We start from the raw sequence: 20412 nt of genomic DNA on the forward strand, positions 1-20412 counted from the left end.
CTGCTTTGGGAATCAGAAGCATAGTCAAGGCCACGGGCTGTGGGAGAGACAGTGATGGGCAAGAGGCGGCAGAGGGCAGTGTGGGTTCCGTGTCTGCTCATCCCCAGATCTTCCCTGTGATCCATTTTTCTCCCGGCACTTCTGGGCCCGTCAGGTCCTTCTTCCTGGGAGGACCTGAGCTAGGCAGGCTCGGTGCTGGGGGACGCAGTGCTCACCTGGGCCCTAGCACCTGTCTGGAGACTGCCAGCACAAGAAGAGGAGGCAGGGGCTGGCAGCTCAAGGGGGTCCTGCAGCCTTCTGAGATGAGGCCCTGTAGTCTGGGAGCCAGGGCTGGACTCAGCAATCCTCAGTTGTGCGTGAAAAGCCAGAGGCCCATGGCTGCCCCTAGAGCCTGACCCAAGCTCCTCTGGGGGCGAGTCTCAGGCCCAACTTCCCACTTTGCACTATGTTCACTTTGGGGCTTGGTTCTCATGCATCCCAGGATCTCTAGTGAGATAGATGGCTGCTTGATTTTAGAGTGAGAATTCCTAAATCTTAGACCTATCTGCTCCTGGCAGAGAATTCCAGCAGGAAGAATGACAAGATGAATGTGGAGCCATGAAGTTCAATCAGGCCAAAACAGGGTGCCCTGGGAGGTTTCCCAGGCAGGTGGCGGGGTGGGGCAGGATGGGTAGGAGCCCTGCAGCCTCCCTGCTCCAGCCTGAGCCCAGTCCACTTGGAAGATTCCCTGCTTCCCTCCTTGCCTGGGACCACATCCAGGTCCCCCCGCAAAGCTGCTGACATTTCATTAGCATTATTAATTTACAAAAGTAAACCCACACTCCTCACCTCCTCCTGAAGAACTTGCACCCATTTGGTCTTTCCACCCTCTTCACGGGTTTGGCCCCACATTTGGGGGGCACTGGTGGGACCCTGGTGTCTTACCCTTTTGGCCTAGGGGGCTGGGGGCACTCGTTTCCCTGCCAAGGTTGCTTGCCCATCCCTGCTGCTCTGACAGCCATTGCCTGACTTGTGGGCTCTGCCCTTTCTTTCTGTGCCCTCCACTCAGGGGAGCACCTGCATGCACTTGAGTGGGTGGCCAGCCCCGCCACTGGGGCAAGAGCCCCCTCTGCCACATGCTTTGTGCCTCCAAAGCTCCCCCCACCGCGGTTGGGGCCTCAGACCAGCCATCTTTGGTGGACCAACCCCTGCCTCAGTCAAAACAAACCTGATCTCCTGGGGCCTGGCTGGGGCTGCCCCACAGGACACTGGGGTCGTGACATGGAGGGGCAGTGGACAAGCCCAGTCCAAAGCCAAGCCATGAGTGGCCAGGACCCAGCCTTCTGTGCCATGTACTCACGGAGCCACGTAATGTCTCTTTAGAAATAGTCAAAGCTTTGCCCCGAAAATAAATGTACAACTATATTTGAGAACATAAAATCAATATATTTTTCACCATTAGAATTTAGGCGAGCTGCATAGCCCCACTGCTCCTGTGTCCTGCTCTCTGTGGCCTTCCTACTGTGTCTTGTGTTTTGGTGGATGTGGTCAGGGTTGGGGGCCCTAGTCCACACTGTCCCTGGTAACTGAAGAAGCCGCTTATGAAGGGCTGGCCTCGGCTTCGACCTGGGGTCTGTGGATGAGGTGAGTGGGGCCAGCAGCTGTCCTCTATTTCTGCTGTGACCCGAGACCTGCCTGTCTGGGTCACAGAGGCCCTAACACACAGCGTTGAGGGTCCTCTCCTTGGGGGTCTGGTGGGGACTTCAACCAGCTTTTCTTCTTCATGTTAGTGGGGGGCAGTGGCTCACCACCCCAGTCCGGGACAAAACCTGGGACCACGCTGGCCAGTGGCTGCAGCCAGGCTCTTGTACATGTGCATGTGCACTCAGCATCCACATCTATGCAAAAGGTACAAGGTGGCCTATGCAGCACCAGGCAGTGGAGGTGCAGGGGCCTGCAGGCGCAGGCTCCAAATCCAGCCTCTGCTGGGCACAGGATCGGGGGCTGGAGGGTGAGGCCAGAGACCAGGGCCCCCTGTTCAGTGTCAACTTCCAAAGCTCCCCTTTTTCCCTCCTGTTTAATACTGGCCTCCTGTCAGGCTGTGACCTTTCCCTCCTGTCCTCAGCTTCTGCAGCAGAAAATCTTTGGGGGCCGCCCCTCTCTCCCCCGGAGCTCAGTAGATTCCAAAGGACATGTTTCCAGGAATCATCTTCTGGAACTGCTGGTCCCCTGGAGCCCAGCAGCAGGAAGCAGCTTCTCCTTCGTGGGAGGGCCTGGGCCAGAGTGGCCCTCCGCTCCTCCTGTCCAGGCTCGGGCAGGAACCAGAGGCGAGGGCTGGGGCTCCGCAACGAGAGCTGGCCCCGAGTGGCGTTTGATCCCCACATTATCTCCCAAGGGGATAACTTAGCTTTTCACCGAACACCTTCCCAACTATCTGGCGGCACCCTCGGGAGGTGTGGGCAATGACAGGGTTCTGGGGCTAAGGCCTGTTGAGGAGCCTCAGCCCCATGAACTCATGGCCCCTCTCTGACCTTGGGAGACAGTGTACTTTTTCTATTCCGCCATCCCCTTGAGAACTCAAGGGATACAGGAAGGCAGGGGGAGGGGGTCTTTACTTCTGTCACTTGTCCTTTTGTTAGGACAGAGCTGTACTCGCAGCAGACAGCTACTGAATTACAGCATGAAAACACAGCCAGCCCCTCGGCCTGTTCTCTGTACAGCGTGTCTTTTTTCTGAGGGGGAGTGAAGAGGGCCTCCGCGGGTCCCCCCCCAGCTGGGAAGCCATCATGCGCACGCGGGGAAGGAGCTGCGGCACTCAGGGGTCACCGCTGAGGCCTGGCAGCCACGTGCCGGTCGAGCCCTCCCACGCACCTGTATGGCAGCTGGGGGTGACTCCCCTCCTGGACCTAGAAGTGCCTCCCCGGGGCCCCCAGAGCGTGAGGCCCTGTGAGTACACCGACATCGCACCCCTGCAGCCCTCCCGGGGTGGTTCTCACCCACCTTCTGCAGCTGCAGAAGCAGCCCACAGCCACGGAGCAAGGCTGCCCCCAAAGCCAGGGCCCCTCATGCAGAGTCCACCCTGTCCCCAGCCCCAGTCACCCCTGCCTGGGCCTGGCTGGCGGCATGCGACAGTGGCAAGAGCCAAAGCCACTGCTCTCAGAAGCAATGGGTAGAAAAAAGGCCTCTGTCTCACCACTTGCTTAGGAGAGAACAAGCTCTCCCTTGCTTGTCAGGGGGCTAAGAATTCTGGAAGGTTCAACTACCTTTGAGGAAGAGATTTTATTCAAAATCAAATCGCTATTCAAAAGAAGGCGTCATAGCTATATACAGTTGGTGACAAGGAGCAAGTGATGGGGAAAACAAGTTCTCACAAAAAATGTATTACTGCTCTCTCAAAATGTGAAACTTTGGTAGTGTCAAAAATCTTGAAAAGGACCCAACGGCAGTTTTGAGCAGTATTCTAGCCGGCCTGCCTACATGCCAGCATGGAAACCAGCACAGAGAACGGCTGTCTGGGGGCCTTTGCCCCGTTAGGAGTCTGAGCCTCCAGGGAGGCCTGTGTGTAGTAATGACAGATGCCCGGGATCCGGTGTCGCCCCACCTAGAACACTCTCCCCGACTCAAGACAGCCCCGCCCCAGGCAGCAGGCTTCTGCAACCTGCCTCGGGAGACCTCTGCCCTTTGCTGCAGGAGTGGGGAGGGGAGAGCTGCCTTCCTGTGGGTTCAGACATCTGGCATGGAGTGGTCCATGGTGTGGTGGAGCAGCGCTGGGGACAACCTAGATGCAGGGAACAACGGGGTCATCAAAACTGGCAGCAGCTTCTCCTCACCCGCCCCACCAGCTTGTCCACCACACAGGGGCCTGGACTTCCACTTCTAAGACTTTCACATGTGCAGAGCCGCCGCCCACCCTGAAGGGACAGGAGGGAAGGGTAGGCCGGGGTGTGCCCTGAGCCTGGCTGGCTGAGCAGGGCAAGGCGAGGCAGCAGGGGGAGCAGCCTTACTTTTTAATCATGTGCTCGTAGATGACTGTGGGGATGATGGTCAGGGTGATGACATTCCCAGCTGTGGCCAGAATCCCCGTGACTTCTTTGTCCTGGAAAGGAGGTGAGTGGTCAGTCATCCTAGGGGGCCAAGGGCAACATGTGTGGGGGTGGGGGTCAGCGCTGCTCCTACTGGAGATGCTACGAACCCCTGACTGCAGGGCAGGGCTGCCTGTTAGGGGAGGGTCCCAGGCATACACACAGCAGAGGCCTTACTCCAGCAAGAACGAGGGATCCCACCTGAGGACCTCCTCTGTAAATGAGCCACTGCTCACCGGCCTCACCCTGCAGGCCAGTTGTGATGGGCTGACCCAGAACAGGGCCTCCGGAGTGCTCCTCCCCTTCTCCTCCTCACAAGACCTCCCAGAGGCTGCCCGAGCCCACGTTTTCTATCCCATGTTCCTGGCCCTGGTCACATGCAGGTTCTGCCCTTAAGCACACGGTGGGGGACATTAGGAGCCCACCCACTGGGCTCCTGTCAGCCACCCTGAGCCAAGCCCGCATGGGACCTCTTCTCTTATATCTTCTGGAGAAGTAAAAAGACCTGCAGACACCATCCAGATCATGGCGAGAACAAGAAACAAAAAGTCTCTATGCCAAGTGCACCACACTGTCCAAATGCTAAAAGCTGGGAAGAGCCTCCGGCCTCCGATCAGAGAAGGGTGGCCTTTATTTCACACATCTTTCTAACTTGATTATGTGCTTTCTTAGTTGTTGCAGGATAAGTGGGAGATGTGCCAGGCAGGGTGAGTGATGGCCACAGAGAGGAAATAGGTAAGCTTTGAAGAGATAAATGATCTCAAGAAGCATGGTTCTCCAGGGCCATTCAGTGAAGGGACAAACCCAGGCTCAGAGCCTCACAAGGCCATGGTTTGGCAGGACAACTGACAAGTTGATGCCTGGAGCCGTCAGGGAGCAGGAGAGACTGTGCAGCAAGTTTTAGAACAACTGTTCTCCAGGAGGGTTAAGATCAACAACCTGCACTGCTTTGGCAGGAATGAACTCAGAGGGCCCATTCCTCAGGAGGGGTACTAATGTGGTCAGCTATTTGGTCCAATGGGTTCCCTCTGGGATGTCATGCCTGACCCCCCAGGAGGGGCAAACCTTAGCAGAAGGGATCACTGACAGATATTAGGAAGAGCTTCCTGCTCACAATATTCATGAGCCACCAGAGCAAGCCTCCAGGGAGGGTGGGGAGACTGTCAGGCACAGGCACGCAGATTTGTGACACAAATGGCTTGGTGATGGCCCGTGGGAGGGGTGGGAAACTGGCTTAAAAGACTGCATCAGCTATGACATGAGAATCCACTCCTGCTGGGGGGATCCTGCCACATGCGCTCTGAAGCCCTGGCTGCAGGAGGAGACGGGATCCTGACCGTAAGTCCCAAGGGAACTGAGAACCACTCAGGCTCCAAGGGGGCATTGAGTCAGGACAAAGGCACTTTCACTTGTGCAGGGACCAGAAGGCACACGACTCAGCATGTTCTGTGGCCCGTTCCCTGAAGACAGCCACCTCTTGGCCGACGACCACAGCACTACCCCCCGACCACTTGCTCCTTTTTGTCTTTACAAGACAAAACTTCACACACACCCCTTGAAAACTGAACAGAGGTCAGAAATGAGTTTCTGAAGAGCAATTTTCTAAAATTTTCCTATTGCTAAATGTGGTCCAGGATGCAAATAAGTCTTACAGAGCCGGGAGGTGTCCCTGTAGCCAGCAGCCACCTGGGTGCCACATCCTGGCACACTCCCTCTTTCTGCCACATCTCTGGCCTCTATGTGTTGGTGACATTAGCTAGTATTTATTGAGCATTACTGTGTGCTTGGAGCTCTACGCACCTTGTCTTTTTGAATCTGCGGAGCAGCCTGAGGATGAGGACGCTGAGGCCCAGATGGCAGCAGCAGCCCCCACACAGATGTGAACCTTCCCACCACCCAGTAGTCCCCCAGCCCCTGAAGTTTCCAGGGCACAGCAGGGGTCACCGGCCTACCTTCAGCCCAATGACATTCTGCCCGTTCACCTCGCACACAGAGTGGTTGGTGAGCAGCCCATTGTGGGCGGCAGAACTCCTTTTGACCTCAGAGGTGACCTTCCCCTTCTTGATGACGAAGCCCACGTGGCCCATGCTGTCCTTGTGCATGGTGACGGTCCGCTGGAACGGCCTGGCAGGGAGAGGCAGTGAGCTGGGCTGGGATGCTGCCGGGGGTACACGGAGAGGCTCCTGAGGCCCAGCCACTCACCTGTCCCGAACAACCATGACGATCTTCTCAGCTGAAGCCTTCTTCACCGCCCGGTGGGCCTTGGCTGTGCTCCACCCAGCACAGTCTCGCCCGTCAATCTGCAGGATCTGGTCCCCAAAGCGCAGCCCCACAAGGGATGCAGGGGTGTTGGCCTGGACCAACTGCACAAAGAGCCCCTGAAGGAGGCAGGACCCCACAGTGAGCCCCCGGCCCACCAAGCCCAGGTCCTCCTCGAAGCTGTCACTTTCCTGCTGATCCTCTGGGAGCCTACAGGGCACCAGGATACAGCTCCACATGGCAGGCACAATGGTTACCCCATTTTCCTGGGGAGGAAACACTCCAGGCCACACAACTGGACCGCCACTGAGGCAGGGTTTCAAACCTGGGCTGCATCACAAGCTCTGGACTGTACAGGCCTCTCACAGAGGCATCAGTGTCCCTGGTTTCTGGCTACAGACAGCCATCTGGAAGCCAGATCCCTGTCAGTTGTTGGGTAGGGAGGAAGGGAGGTTCTGAGCCACAGGAGCCCCCAGAGGGGCAACCCATCCCTGCTGCTGCAACCCAGGCCAGCCCCAGGCCTTGGGGGAGGCAACTGAGAGGAACAGCCAGCGCCTGGGAGTTAGGCGGCACGCGGCTCTGCACCTGCCCTACTGGGGACAGTGCCCCCTCACCCCACCTCCACCTCGCTGCCGGCCCTGACGCTGACGCGGGTGCGCCGCTCAGGGCAAAGCCCAGGACGTAATGGGAGCAGGGAGCGCCAGCAGCTGGGCCTGCGGGGCGGAAGGGGTGCTGTCCAGACGCACTCTTGCCCTCGGCGGGGCGTCCCCTCCTGCCCGCCTCCGGCGCTACCTGGTCAATGGCTCGCAGCCGCAGCCCGGTCTTCCCATGCTCATCCTTGCACAGGTGGATCTCCGCACGCCGCGCTCACAGGCTGTTCCCAGACACCGGCGCCACCACCATGCCCGGCAAGGGGCCCGAGACCACTGTCTGCAGACACCAGGGGAACAGGGAGTCACGGTGGGGGGCGGGGAGTTGGGGTGGGAAAAGGCGGATGGAGTGATCCCTGAGCCCTATCCCACCCCCGCACCACACATTTCTTCTCAGGGCCAGAGAGGGAACAGGGTTCCATGAAGCCAGGAGGGGGCGCCAAAGGCCCCCTAAAAAAACAACGAGGAAAATGGGGAGAGGGTGGGTATGCACAGAAAGGGGACCCTCATTTTCTAAGATAAACTGGTATAGGAGAACACCCCATTAAAATCCACTTAAAGATGAAAAATATTTCACAGCAAGTAGCAATGAGGAAAAGAGGACTTGATTTGATTTTTGTCTTGAAAAACTTAAGGTAAAATTGTAAAAATGAATGAATGCTTTTCCCCTAAGACCCAGAACTAGGCAAGGATGTCCAGCCTCACCAGTGCTGTCAAACATGGTACTCAAAGTACTAGCCAGAGTAACAAGGCAGGAAAAGGAAATAAAAGGCATACAGACCAGAAATAAAATGGTCTCTATTTGCAGATGACATGATGGTGTACTAGAAAATTCCAAGGAATCTACAAATAAACGCCTAGAACTAATAACTGAGTTCAGGCAGGTAACAGGATAAACGACTGTCATACAAAATCAACTTTTCCTCTATCTACTAACAAAGAACATGTGGAAACTGAAATTTAAAATACAATGCCCCTTACAACCACTCAAACAAAAAACTACTTCGGTATAAATTTCACAAAATGTGTAGGAATTGTATGCTGAAAACAACAACAGACGGATGAAAGATAAAAAGATGGCAACAGAGAGATAGTTTCTATTCAAGGATTGGAAGAACACAGTAAAGCTGTCAATTGTCCCCAAACTGATACACAGAGTGAATGCAATTTCTATTAAATCTCTACAAGATGTTTTGTCAATATAGGCAAGGTTAATGTAAACTTTATATGAAAAGACAAAGAAACTAGGCTAATGAAAACTATTCTGACATAAAGAGTAAAGTGGGAGGAATCATTTTACCAAATTTCAAGACTTACTTTATAGCTACAGTAATCAAGACAGTGTGGTGATGGTGAAAGACAGACACACAGTCAGCGAGACAGAACAGAGGATCCAGAAGCAGCCTCACACGTTAGGGCCAACTGCTTTTTAACCGAGGTGCAAGAGCAGCTCAATGGAGAAAGAACAGTCTTTTCAGCAAGCGGTGGGGAGCAATTAAACATCCATTGGCAAAAATATGAACCTTGACCTAAACCTCACACACCTTGTACAAAAATTAAATGAAATTATAAACTTAAATGTAAAACATTAAACAATAACTGTTTTAGAGAAAGGTTTTAGAGGAAAACAAAGGAGAAAATCTTCAGGTCCTAGGTCTTGTATAAATTTCTCAAACAGGACACTGAAGCATGACCCACAAAAGAAAAAGAACAAATTGAATCTCAGCAAAATTTAAACTTTTTGCTCTGCAAGAAACCCTTTTGATAGGTTGAAAAGAGAAGCTACAACCCCAGGAGAAAGTATTTACAAACTGCATTTCTGATAAAGGACTCTAGAAAAAAGAACTGCCACAACTTGACTTAAAAAAGCAAACATTCCATTTAGAAAATAAGCAAAAGATAGGAAGAAACATTTTTATGGTAAGAGTTTGCAGCTGGTAAGTTAAGCACATGAAAAGATGTTCGACACCACTAGCCATTAGGGAAATGCAAATTAAGATGGGGCAACTATAATGACAGGAATTATTATGGCAAACTAATTTGTAGTTTTGACAAAATTATAATGGCAAAAATTAAAAACAGTGACAACACCAAATGCTGGCGAGGAACAGGAACACTCATGCACTGCTGGCAGGAATATAAAATGGGACAGCCACTCTGGAAAGAGTTTGGCAGTTTCTTAAAAAAAAAATTAAGTATACATTTATGACATGACCCAGCAATTGCTAGCAAATGCACTCCTGGGTATATATCCCAGAGAAATGAAAACATATGCCCATATAAACAGCTGCACACAAACATCCCTCCCCGATAGCTTGGTCTGTAATAGCCAAAAACTGGGAACAACCAAGATGTCCCACAACACGTTGAAAATACAGCAGGGCCCACGGCAGAATCCTACACCACAGCGAAAAGGGAAAACCACGATGCCCACCGCGCCTGGGAGGCATCCCACGGGCATGGTGCTGTGAGTGAAAAGGCCAATCTGAAAAGGTCAAACATATATGACTTCATTTACATAACATTCTGAAACAACAAAATTATAGAGACAAAAAACAGCCCTGGTGGCCAGGGCTCAGGGAATGTGAGGGGGCCAGGGTGGCCTCATTATGAAGGGCCAGTGTGAGGAGACATCTGTGGAGATGAAATAGTTCTGTTCTTGATTATACCTGTGGTTACATGGGTCTGTTCAGGTGCTAAAGTAACCCACAGAGCTACAGACACAGGCTGTGCCAATGGAAAATGCCTGCTTTTAATATTGTGATATATTGAGCTACGTGAAATGCAGCCACTGGGAAAATTTGGTGAAGGTACTATCTTCTATACCCTTCTCTGTACTATCTTTGTGACTTCTTGTGAATCCATGATTATTTAAAAATTAAGCTAAATTTTTAATTAAAATGTTTTATAAATATATCTGTCATAGTTTCATCAAAATTTAGGTGAAATGCACTTATGTCCTAATGTAACTACAGACAACACAACGTTCTTTTCTCTGTATTTGCACTTCACAGAATAACTATTAAGGGGATCATTTTGGAGAAATATACCAGGGTGTCACCAGTTTTTCTCAGGGTCCCACAGGTCCCTGTCCCTGTCTGTTTCCTCCCGTGAGATCCTCCGTCAGCTTTGTTATGTGACTGTGGCAGTTCTCATCGTCACTTCCGTCAACTTCATGAAACCCTCCCACCTTAGCGAGATTTGCAGTTACACTTTGCCACCCATTTTCATGGGCTCAGGGAGAAGTGGCAGAACAGGACACTGACAAATGGCCCACAAGGACGCTGGGGTTGCAGGGGGCGCTGTTGAGTGGGGATGGAGTCCATAAGTAAGTGAGCACATTTTGCAGAGTGAATATTTCTGCATCACCCATTCTTTGGCTCCCTGAAGCCACAGAGAGCAAGAATCGAGCATCACTGTTTAATTTGGGGGACCAGAGCTGGGTGACAAGGTCCTTCTGCTTGGCTCTGCCATCCACACTGCTGCTCTCAAGGCATAAGCAGCCCTTCCTGATAAGCCACCGTGTTCAGGCTGGATTTAATGTCCTCCCTTCTTGTCCAGCAGGCTCAGGCCCACAGCCTGAAGCCAGAGGTCAGAGGGCAGCTAGTGGCCCCGCAACCCTAAGGCCCTCGGGAAACCACAAAGTCCCACAGCACTTGTGCTGAAGGTTCAGAATGAGAAATGCCACCAGAAACAGGGGCAGGTATGCTGGGGAAAGAGGAGATTGAGGTCTGTTTAAATGTCAAGACCAAGGAACACTCTGTGCCCACACTAGGCAGGAGATGAATACCTACCCGGCAGCCTTCTGGAGTCTGAAGCAGGCTCTGCTGGACTTCTTGGCTGGAGAGGGAAAGACCCATATAATTTTCCAGTTCTGCCAGGTTTGGGTATAAAACTGATGGGAAGGAAAAGAGGAAGGAGAAAGGTGATACAGGGTGTGAGCGGAGCCATGCCTGCCTGGCTCCCAGGTGGCCGCTCGTTTTCACTGAGAGCCTGGGCCCGGAATCTCCACAGCTGCGGTACATCCCCGAGAGTGCATGTACCCCAAGGACATGGGACCTGTGGGAGGGGGGCAGGGATGCTTGCTGGGGACGTGGGCCTGCCTTCCTCCAGGAGCATGTGAGACACCAAGTCCCTCGTGTGCCACTTTGGTGGTCAGCTCCACTGACCTTAATTGGCACTGGCAAGACATCCGACACAGAGAGCGGGACTAGTGCTGAGACCATGAGGGCCCCGCTCTTAAGAAATCCACAGTCTGCGAGAGGCGGGCATCTGACCTGAGGGCTCACTGGCCTGAATCGAGACTGCCGCGAACATCTCTAAGGGCCAGACATCCTAGCTGCCTCATGTGACCCCAAATCAGGGACATTAGTGTCCCACTGAGCCGCAGCTTTCTCAGTGTCCCCCTCAAAGGGCTCTATTGAGGCTTACATGTGCATACAATGCTCAGCACAGTGGCACGCAAGGTACAAGTGCTGGGAAATGGCCAGAGAGGCCACTCTCGGTCAGGAGCACCCCCACCACAGCTCACTCACCTGAAGGCTGGGAGACAGCCGTGCCCTGGACCAGCAGGGCGAGCATCCTGGGTGTGGCTCTGGCCTGGGCCTGGGGAGGGGTGGGGAATGCTGGTCAGCTGTGACCAGGACCCCGGAACACTTGGAGCCAGGGGCTCCCTGAGGCTGGCGTTCAGGGCATCAGTATGCTGGGGAGGTAAGTCTGGGGAGGTGAGTCCATGCATCTTCAAGGTGGTGTGCAAATGTAACCTCTGTAGGTGTCTATGCTTCTGCAGGCAGGTTCTTCCTGGGCCCATGACCTACCCCATGGCATGACCCTTTTATGTCCCGAAGCAGCCAGAACACTGAGGCCCAGCTCACAACTAAATGCTCAGTTGAAGAGCCTCAAATTCTCAAAACCCATGGGTCCACAGATGGGATGAAAGGAGAAGGGGTCTTCTAGGGGCTGAGCAAAAGTACCAGGCCATGGGCTGCCATGGGGTGTGCTCTGGAAGCCAGCCTTATGGTGTGGGGTCCACCCAAACCCACATGGAGGAAGCTCGGGGCAGAGCAGGCCCAAGAGACGCCTGTCTGCAGCTGCTGGGTCTGTTCTGTTCCTGCTGCAACTCCACTGCCTGGGCCCCTGAGCACCTGCTCCACCCAGCGGGCCTTGCACTGGACCCAACTCCCAGCAACCTGCAAGACAAGCCTCCATGGGTTACCCTGAGGTAATCACGAAGGCTGCCGTGGCTGCTTACCTGAATGGCTTGGTCCACCTTCAGGTCCTCCAGAGACGGGTACAGGGTGGACATGGCTGCCCCTTAACACCCTGCAGGGCACACAGCATGAGGAGGGAAGAGGGCTGAGAAGGCACGGACATCCACCACCTGCCCACGTGCCACTCAACACTCTCAGGATGAGAAAGACATTCGGGAGGCATTGCTGCCCCTGATCTGGAGATGGGGGGCTGGATTTGAACCTAAGTCTGGTTCCAAGTCCATGGTCTCCACCCTCATTCCATCCCACCATGTTTAACTGACTTGGGGCTTTAGAATCTGGACCCAGGGTTCCACCCAGGCGGACATGCTGGCCAGGAGAGGCAGGACAAGGGGCCATGTCCTTCCCTGATGTGTTTGAAAGGTTGGAAGGGCTTACAAGATCTGATCACTGGAGACCTAACTTCAACCAGCAGGTGTATAGCAGCACCTGCTGCATACCCAGCCTATGTCTGAGGTTTGCACAGAATTGTCCCACAATTACACAAAATTCAGTCCAGTGTCAAGAGGGTAGGGGCTTAATATTACAACAGAAAGGCAGTGAGGCACGTTGGAATTCCTCCCTGCCTCCCACCCAACTTCACCTCTGGGTACTTGCACTCGTACCATATACCACTTACATGCAGCCTTGATCTTCACCCCAGTGAAGTAAGACCAATGGAAATCCTTTAAACAGGCACACAGTCTGTAGCAGAATTTAAACACTCATCAGAGCATCGCTCCAGAGGGCAGAGGGGAGGAGTCTGGAGGAGCATCAGGAACATTTATTGAATACCTTCTGTCCCAGGGGAGAATCAGTGGGACCTCAGAGCAAGGTACCTGAAGAAATGCAAAGGAAGCACCTTGGCAGAAAGGCTGAATCTCCCTCGTAGGTGAAATGTGGAGGGGCAGTTTGTCTTTCTGGGTTATTTATGGGTCACCCACTAACTCACTGGCCCTGTCACATCTCAAGGCCTTTGCTGGGCCAGTCCACTCCAGCCAGATGCCCTGCCCTGCCCCACGCCTCATCACCTTTGGTTCCTGCTGGACAGGCCTCCCCGGCTCCGCAGGTGACAAGGTCCCTGCAGCTCCCCCCAGGGCCCTGCTCTCCGGGAGATGCTGGGCAGCTTCCCGCCCCGGACTCATCGGTTATTCTTAGTCTGTCTTCCTGGCTGGACTGCAGTTCCTTCAGGTCAAGGGCTGCCCTATTCACCCCATTGGGCCTACATGTGACAGGTGAACACAGTAAAGGGATGCCTGGGTGCCACAAAGAACCAAGTGGGCTGTGGCAGGTGATGTGACTCCAGCCCCAGGTCCAGGTTACTCTGAGTGACCCAGAGGGGCCGAGGTCATCTTCATCCATCACTGCTCCTGCTCCTTCCTCTGTAGCTGCTGCTTTGACCCTTGTGTTAACCTTGACACCGCCCATCAACACACACACACCCCATTCCTTCTAATCTGCCATCAAATCCCATCTGTCCCACATCCCAGCCCTAATCCCCATGCTGTGTTCAGGCTTCCATCATCGCCCTGTCCCTCCCCAGCAGCCACAACATCCCCCCACGGGCCCTGCCTCCTCTCTTGCTGTTCTCCAGATGGCAGCCAACAGGCCCTTCTGCAAAAGTCTGGGATTCTGTGCCCTTGCTTAAAGCCCTCCATGGCTCCCCACTCTCAGAATCTCCCCCACATTCCCTAAAGTGGCCCTCAAGGCCTACATGATTCCTCCAGAGACTGGAAGGAATGGTGACTCACAGGCCAGATGCAAACAGATTTTATCTGACCTAGCACAGTACGTTATACATTCAAATTAGCAGCCTAAATGCAAAACTCAAGACACTGCCTTAATAATCTCGTTTTATTAGGAGTACTGCTCCTAAAACACAGGAGGCTTTGGCAACCCTGGATGCAGCTGAGTCGCTGCAGTTCAGTTGCAGCAAACTCTCTATTAAGTCTCTTACACAGAGACACTTTACTCACTGGAGCTGAGTCCCAACTGGCACTGAGTCGCAACATTTGTTTGCAACCCCTCCCTAACTCTCCAGCTTCATTTTTTGCCTTGGGTCCTTTTCCAACCCCCACTCTCAGCTCCAGCCACAAAGAGCTGCTTTCAGATCATTAAATTAACTGAATTTTCTCATGTGTCCAGGCCTTTGCATGTGCTGTTCCATCTGGACTTCCCCTCCGCTATCTCTACTCCCTGCCTGGCTAACTCCTAATCATTTTCAAGCCCCAAACCAAAAGACACTTCTTTCAGGAAGCTTGCCTTGATTTTTGCTTCCTACCTCCCCTTAACTCTGGCCCCATGTCCTAAATGCTAATGTTATTCACTGCTCCAGTATTTGTCTCTTTACTTGTCCATTTACCTTGGTAGATTGAGAGGTCACAGGAAGTACTGAGCCTTCTCATTTAATGCAGAACCTGGAGTCCCTTGAATGGATACTAACTCAACAATATTGCTGGAAGCTAGGCATTCCACCTGGGCTTCCACTCTGCTCTTTGTAAAGCAAATGCTCTTTGACGTCTTAAGGATGCCTACCTTCCTAGGATGGAAACCAGGACCAGATGGCTGGGACCCTTTCATTACTGTCACCTTCTCTGGGTCCCAACTCAGTTCTGGGCAGAATAGGAAAGCAGATGTTCTCCTGCCTTTCAGTGGTTCATCACATAGCAGGAAGGGCTCCCAGCCAGCAAATATGCTCTGAGTCTTATTCAATCATCCATTTATATCCGTTCACATTTGAGTGTCTCCTGAGTGCCAGGGCCCCTGGGCCTGTTTTTGTCATACTGGCCCTTCTGCCTGGCACACTAGCCTTCTCCGTGTGGGTGTCGATAAAGTGAAGGTTCCTATGGCCAGGATTCTCACCTGGCGCTGGTTGGCTAGCTCACTACACACATGTGGGCAATACATTGTTATTGACTCTATATAAAGAGCTCCGCCCAGTGCTTTGAGCAACATAGTGGCACAGCTGCAAGGCTGCAGGAGAGCAAAGACGAAGACAGAGACTGCGATGGCTGAGTGGGTAGAGAGGCCCAGAGGCCGAGACCGGCTTGCTGCACGCAGACTCGCTCTGAGTAGACAGGATTCTAGTGACTGACCTGCCACCATGGAAATAAAGTTGGGTATAATCCTTTCACCCCAAGAATGTTCTACTGTCATTTCTTTGGACTCACTGAATCCATAGTGAACTTGCCCCTGCAACACAGTGGGGCTCTTTTCAAGTCTCAGCTCAAATGCTACCTCTCGGGCTGGCTTTGTCAGGCAATGGGAACCCTGCTAGTTGGCTGGTTCTTCTTGTGCTTCCCTAACCCTGATTTGTGCTGCCTCTTTTGTCAAGCTATTTATCATATTATTTGATTAATATCTGGGTTTTTCTCGTACTGGACCCCACCTCACAAGGGCAGAGGCTATGTTCTGTTCACCACACTATGCTTCCCCATCAAAAGTAGTGTAAATTGTTATTTGGCTGAATAAATCAGAGCAGATTGGAAATTTGTGTGGACATTTTTGGGTGCCACAGACTGAGGGGACAGAACTAGCCTTTATGAAGCAGGGCGTGGAGAACTGGACATCTTGGAATGCACACAACAGTTCACCACAACAAACTGTCCTCATGACTTGTACGGCCCACGTGACTTTCCAGTATCTTCCCAAAATGTATGCAAAAACCTCATCATAACCTGTTCTACATACAAATACAATGAGATTTCCCCCGGTTTTAATATACAATATATTATCCAGAAATGCACATATCAGGCTAATCGGCGGGAAGTTCACCCTTTTGGAAAATCAGTCTATCCTCACCAGGTGAGGATAGGTCACTGGTGAGTCACCAGAAACACACCCACGTACATCTGCACTTGTAGCTGTCACAGCGAATCCATGCGTGTATACAAACAAACACATCAGCGTTCGACCCAAGATGTCGAATATAAACTCGGCAAAATTCAGTTGAATATTGTCTTGTATTAAACCTAAACTGCTCTTTTTATTATGTACAAGCATGACTGAGTGTAATTAATCCGGTCTGATGTTTACATAATGAAATGCACTGTCTTTCCTTACAAATTACTTTTATTGCCCTCATTTCTCCTCTATAATAAAGACTGGGGCGTCATACTGACTTCTTTGCAATGGACGAACCCGCCCGCTCCCTCAGCCTCAACTTCCCGCTTTGTGAAATGGGAGCAGTCCACGCGCTGGGGCAGCAGAGGGAGCCGCAGTGGTCCAGGGGTCTGTAATGTTCTGCAGCCCCAGGCCTCAGTTTCCAATCTGTCACACCGCCCGACAACCCCCCACCACCCCAGGACTCCCACCCGCCTGCAGTCGCTGCGGGCCACGGCGCCGGTGCGGAGACATAGCCAGGACGCGAGGGGGCGCTGCGGCGTCCACAGCGCCTGCGTCGGGGGTCCCAGGAAGCCCTGCGGCTGCCGGGTGGGAAATGGCGGTCCGCCCTTCAAGCCGATGGTCGGCCGGGTGGGTGACTGGAGCCCACCCAGCCTCTCGCGCTCGGCAGGCGCCTGCGGCTGGCGCCGGTATCCACAAAAGGAGATCAGGTAAAGCAGCAGAGCAGAGGATGGGGGCTCGGTCGGGGTCCGCGTCCCCTCTTTGCCGGACTGGAGGTTGCACGGATCAAATCGAGGTTTAAAGGGAGCGAGTGTCCCTTCGCCTGCCCACTGCCCTGACCGCTGAGGGCCATTTACGGCCTCGGAAGGAAGGAGGATGAGGTTGACCGCCCCCTGTTTGCCTGATAAGATTATGCGCTGAGACAGCTGTTGGGGGTCGAGGAGGCAAAGTCGACGCGGCTGCGCTCTGCGCTGCCTGTTGCTCGGACTGAAAAGGAAGCCCCCTCGCTCTCGGGGCGGTGCGGAAACGCCTTCAGGCCCTGAGTATGTCCTGCCCGTCGTGTCGTCGCCGTCCCGACCACTTTTTGGCTCCCGTTCACCGGTTTCTTGCTGCGCGCTGACACCTGACACGGTGCTGAGCTGCAAGGGCCCCGCCCTGCTCCACGGAGACTGGCCCTGGGATCTCACCCAAGAGTGCCCGAGTGAGAGAGCCTGCTGCTCAGGGTGGGGGTGTTGTGCTTGGCCGGGCACATCACTGGCCACAGCAAAATTGGACCCACTGCTGGTTATAAGAGTTGTTAGGCAGTTGGGTCTCTGGGGTGCTGGACAAATGGCTAGGGCAGCTTGGAGGAAGGAAGAACTGTGAAGCATGGAGGGCTGGAAGGGTGGGGGTGGAGTGTCCTACTTCAGGGATAGGGAGGCCCAGGTCTGAGTCCATCAGCTTTCCAGGTCTCTACCACCTCTTGCAGGTTATTCAAACTGAACTCATTTTCACCCAGCTTTACTGCCTCTCTGCAGTGGCCCCACCAAACCTACCCCCAGGTCTGAGCCAGAAATCGGGGGGTTATCCTCAACTCCTGCTCTTGAAGCCACACGCAGCTCTTGTGCTCAGGAAAAATCTCAAACCTCAACTTGGCATTCAGATCTCCGTGTCCTGTCTCCTGGTACCATCTTCAGTCTCACCTCTTCACTCTTGCACCTGCATTTCATTAATTCCAGACTCTTTGCTTCTTCTAGTTCTCACCTGCTAGTTCCTGATTCCTTCCTTTTGCAGGTGCTGTTCCCAGTCTGTAATACCATTCATGCCTTCTCCCCCTTTCTCATCTGGTGAACCATTCTTCCTTCACTACTAAGCTCTCCCCAAAATCTCCGCACCCACACACTCACAGAATTAGGCAAGCCTTCCTTCTCTAGACCACAGAACATGACATTCACCTATTAGTCGTTCATTCCACTAATGTTTATTAAGCACCTCTTGTGAGCAATTTCCTGGGTTAGATTTCCACTGTGCGGTATTCATTTGCTTATCTCCCTCTCTGGTTGCGAATGTTATTCATTTCTGAGTCCTCAGTGCTGGGCGCAATGCCTGGCATACAACAGGGGTCTGGTTACTATTTCTTAAAAGAGTGGAGAAGCAGAGACACAGGGAAGAGAGAATCCAAAAAAAGTCCCTTGAAGAAAAACCTAGGCCTGAAGTAAAGAAACATAATCCTGAGGAGGCAGATTGAAAGGCGGGCTCCTGAATCTGACAGTGGAGGAGGGCTCAGGTCAGTGCTCATGGCTCCCACAGCCCACCGGCTCCTCTGGCAGGAAAAGAAACACCTAACCGATCCCTTCTAGAGGAGTTTTTCTCTCTCACTGCACTTTCCAGAATTTCCATCCCTGAGCCAATGTAGTTTTTGATGTTATAAGTAGTAACAACACCCTCAGCAAACTGGGAGCGAGGCCTCAGAGATGAGTGGGGCTGAGAAGAGGTTGTCAGCCCCCATCTTTGGACTTTGTAATGAGGTCACCTCTTTGTTCCAAAGAGCTGAAACTCCGGGACTCCTGCTTGTTTCTGGGGACAACTCATCCATCCTTCAGAAGACAACACGTGGGAGGGAAGCGTGGGTTAGAATGTCAGAGGAAGAACTGGAAGGCCAGATTAGCCCAGGGATGTGATAAGTGGGGAAGGAGGAAGCTGTTGCTAGGCCTCCAGCACGTGCCTCTCCTCTCAGGGCTGTACTGCCTGCTGGAGAAGAACTGTGAGTTGCTTCAGGGAATGCAGATGCCCCCGGATCCAGGCCCAGGAGGGGCAGAGCAGGAGCAAAGACCCTGGGAGCAGGCAGGGCTGGATTCAGACTGCTGCCTCTGCCTTGTGAGAGCAAGCACGGACAAGTCCCTTTTGAGTGTCATTTCTTCCTCTGTATTGTGGGTAACCATACTTGTATCACAGAGTTATGATGGAGATGAAAAGGGTCTTAGAAGGAAGTGTGTGGAAAGCAGGTGGCACAGTACCTACTCACAGAGGGTGTGCAGGATCGTTAGCTTGGTTCCTTCCTTCAGTGCATCTACTGAGCACTAAGTCCCCGTACTGTTCTGGGAACGGTGAGAAGGCAGTGAGCAGACCAGTCTGTCCTGGAGGAGTGGTACTTCTAGCTGGATGGAGAGGAGCAAATGCTGTGTCCATTGGTGGGAATTGATGGGAGAAGGAAAGTGGGATGGAGGGTAGCAGGTGTCAGAAGGTCCAGAAGAGCCTCACTGTGGGCTGACAGGTGCCTTGAGTAAAAGCCTTAAGGACTAGGGAAGTGCCTTGAGGCTGAGGGCATAGCGCTGCAGCATCCCTGAGATGGGAGGGCCCGTTGCGTGTACAGAACGACTGCCCAGTGAGACTGAAGTCAGTCATTCAGGGGGCGCGTAACAGGAGAGGAGCTTGGAGAGGCAGTGAGGTCCAGATCCTCCCGGGCCTGTGGGCCATGGGAAGGACGTGGCATTGCCTCCAGTGAGATGGGGTCCCCTGGAGAAGTGTGAGCAGCAGAGTGACATGACCCAACTTTGATTTTAACAAGCTCCCTCTGGCTGATGTTTGGAGAGTGGACTAGAGGGCGAGGGCAGGAGCCCAGGAGAGAAGGCTGGGGAGGTAGGGTCATTAGTTTGGGCTGCCACATGTAACACCCCTGCCTGCTACCTAGCCCCCAGCAGCCCCATTTCAGCACCATCTTCTGGGGCTGCTTCACACACTGGCCCCCTGTGTCCGTTACCTCACTCAGTTCTGACTGGGGGGATGTGTCCAGTCTCCACATGAAGAAACCAGTTCTGAGAGTGGCTAAGCCCCTGGCCCAGCTTCCTTGCCTGGTAGAGAACTTGTTGGTAGAAATAGCTTCAGGCAGAGAAGTAACAGAAACTGAGGCCTGCACTCAGTTTCTTAGGACAATCAGTTCTTTGCCTGGCCTTCCATGGGCCCGCTTCAGGGAGCAAGGTGTGGGTCCCATCTCCATGAACACTGTCACCAGCAGTCAGGAGCCTGGCGCCCTCATGATATTGGAAGAAGGTCACTAGACCCTCAGGCCTGGCCCAGGGCTGGGGTCGTAGGAGAAACTCCAGTTCACACTTGGCTCCCAGAGTGAGGTGCCTTGAAAGGAAACTGCCAGGAAGTCCCAGAGGGTCAGGACAGTGAGGGAAAGAGGCAGGGCTCTTACCTGCGCCAGGTGCTGCTGCCCGTCCTTCTCCAGCCACTGCCGAGTCTGTGTCTCTCCTTGGAAGGTGGTGGCCCTTGTCCCGGCTGGGTTCCTGCTTGGGGAAGGGTGGTGCCATGGTCAGCTGACTCACCTGGGACTGGGATGAGCCCAGTTGAGGCCCTTTGCCTGAGTAA

The 20412-nt window shown here is 53.2% G+C and overlaps 1 protein-coding gene and 1 pseudogene across 26 annotated transcripts in view; one reads left to right on the forward strand and one right to left on the reverse strand.

Moving 5' to 3' along the window:
• Positions 1-3645: 3645 nt before the first annotated feature.
• Positions 3646-20353, reverse strand: LOC140849504 (syntenin-2-like; annotated as a pseudogene).
• LOC140849514 (EF-hand calcium-binding domain-containing protein 8-like) overlaps positions 16635-20412 on the forward strand; it is a 32835-nt gene continuing 29057 nt past the window's right edge. For 25 of the 26 annotated variants that reach the window (XR_012131461.1, XR_012131468.1, XR_012131467.1 and 22 more), the window contains exon 1: positions 16635-16772. Coding sequence is in view for 3 of the 26 variants with exons in the window: in XM_073236813.1 (XP_073092914.1) it covers positions 16681-16772 (92 nt within the window). In the remaining 23 variants the exon portion in view is untranslated. Of the gene's footprint in view, positions 16773-17094; positions 17264-20412 lie in introns of those variants that run through there. The other variant, XR_012131465.1, reaches the window with a different exon arrangement.

Source organism: Manis javanica, chromosome 5 (genome assembly GCF_040802235.1).
Source record: "Manis javanica isolate MJ-LG chromosome 5, MJ_LKY, whole genome shotgun sequence".
Lineage (NCBI taxonomy): Eukaryota > Metazoa > Chordata > Mammalia > Pholidota > Manidae > Manis > Manis javanica.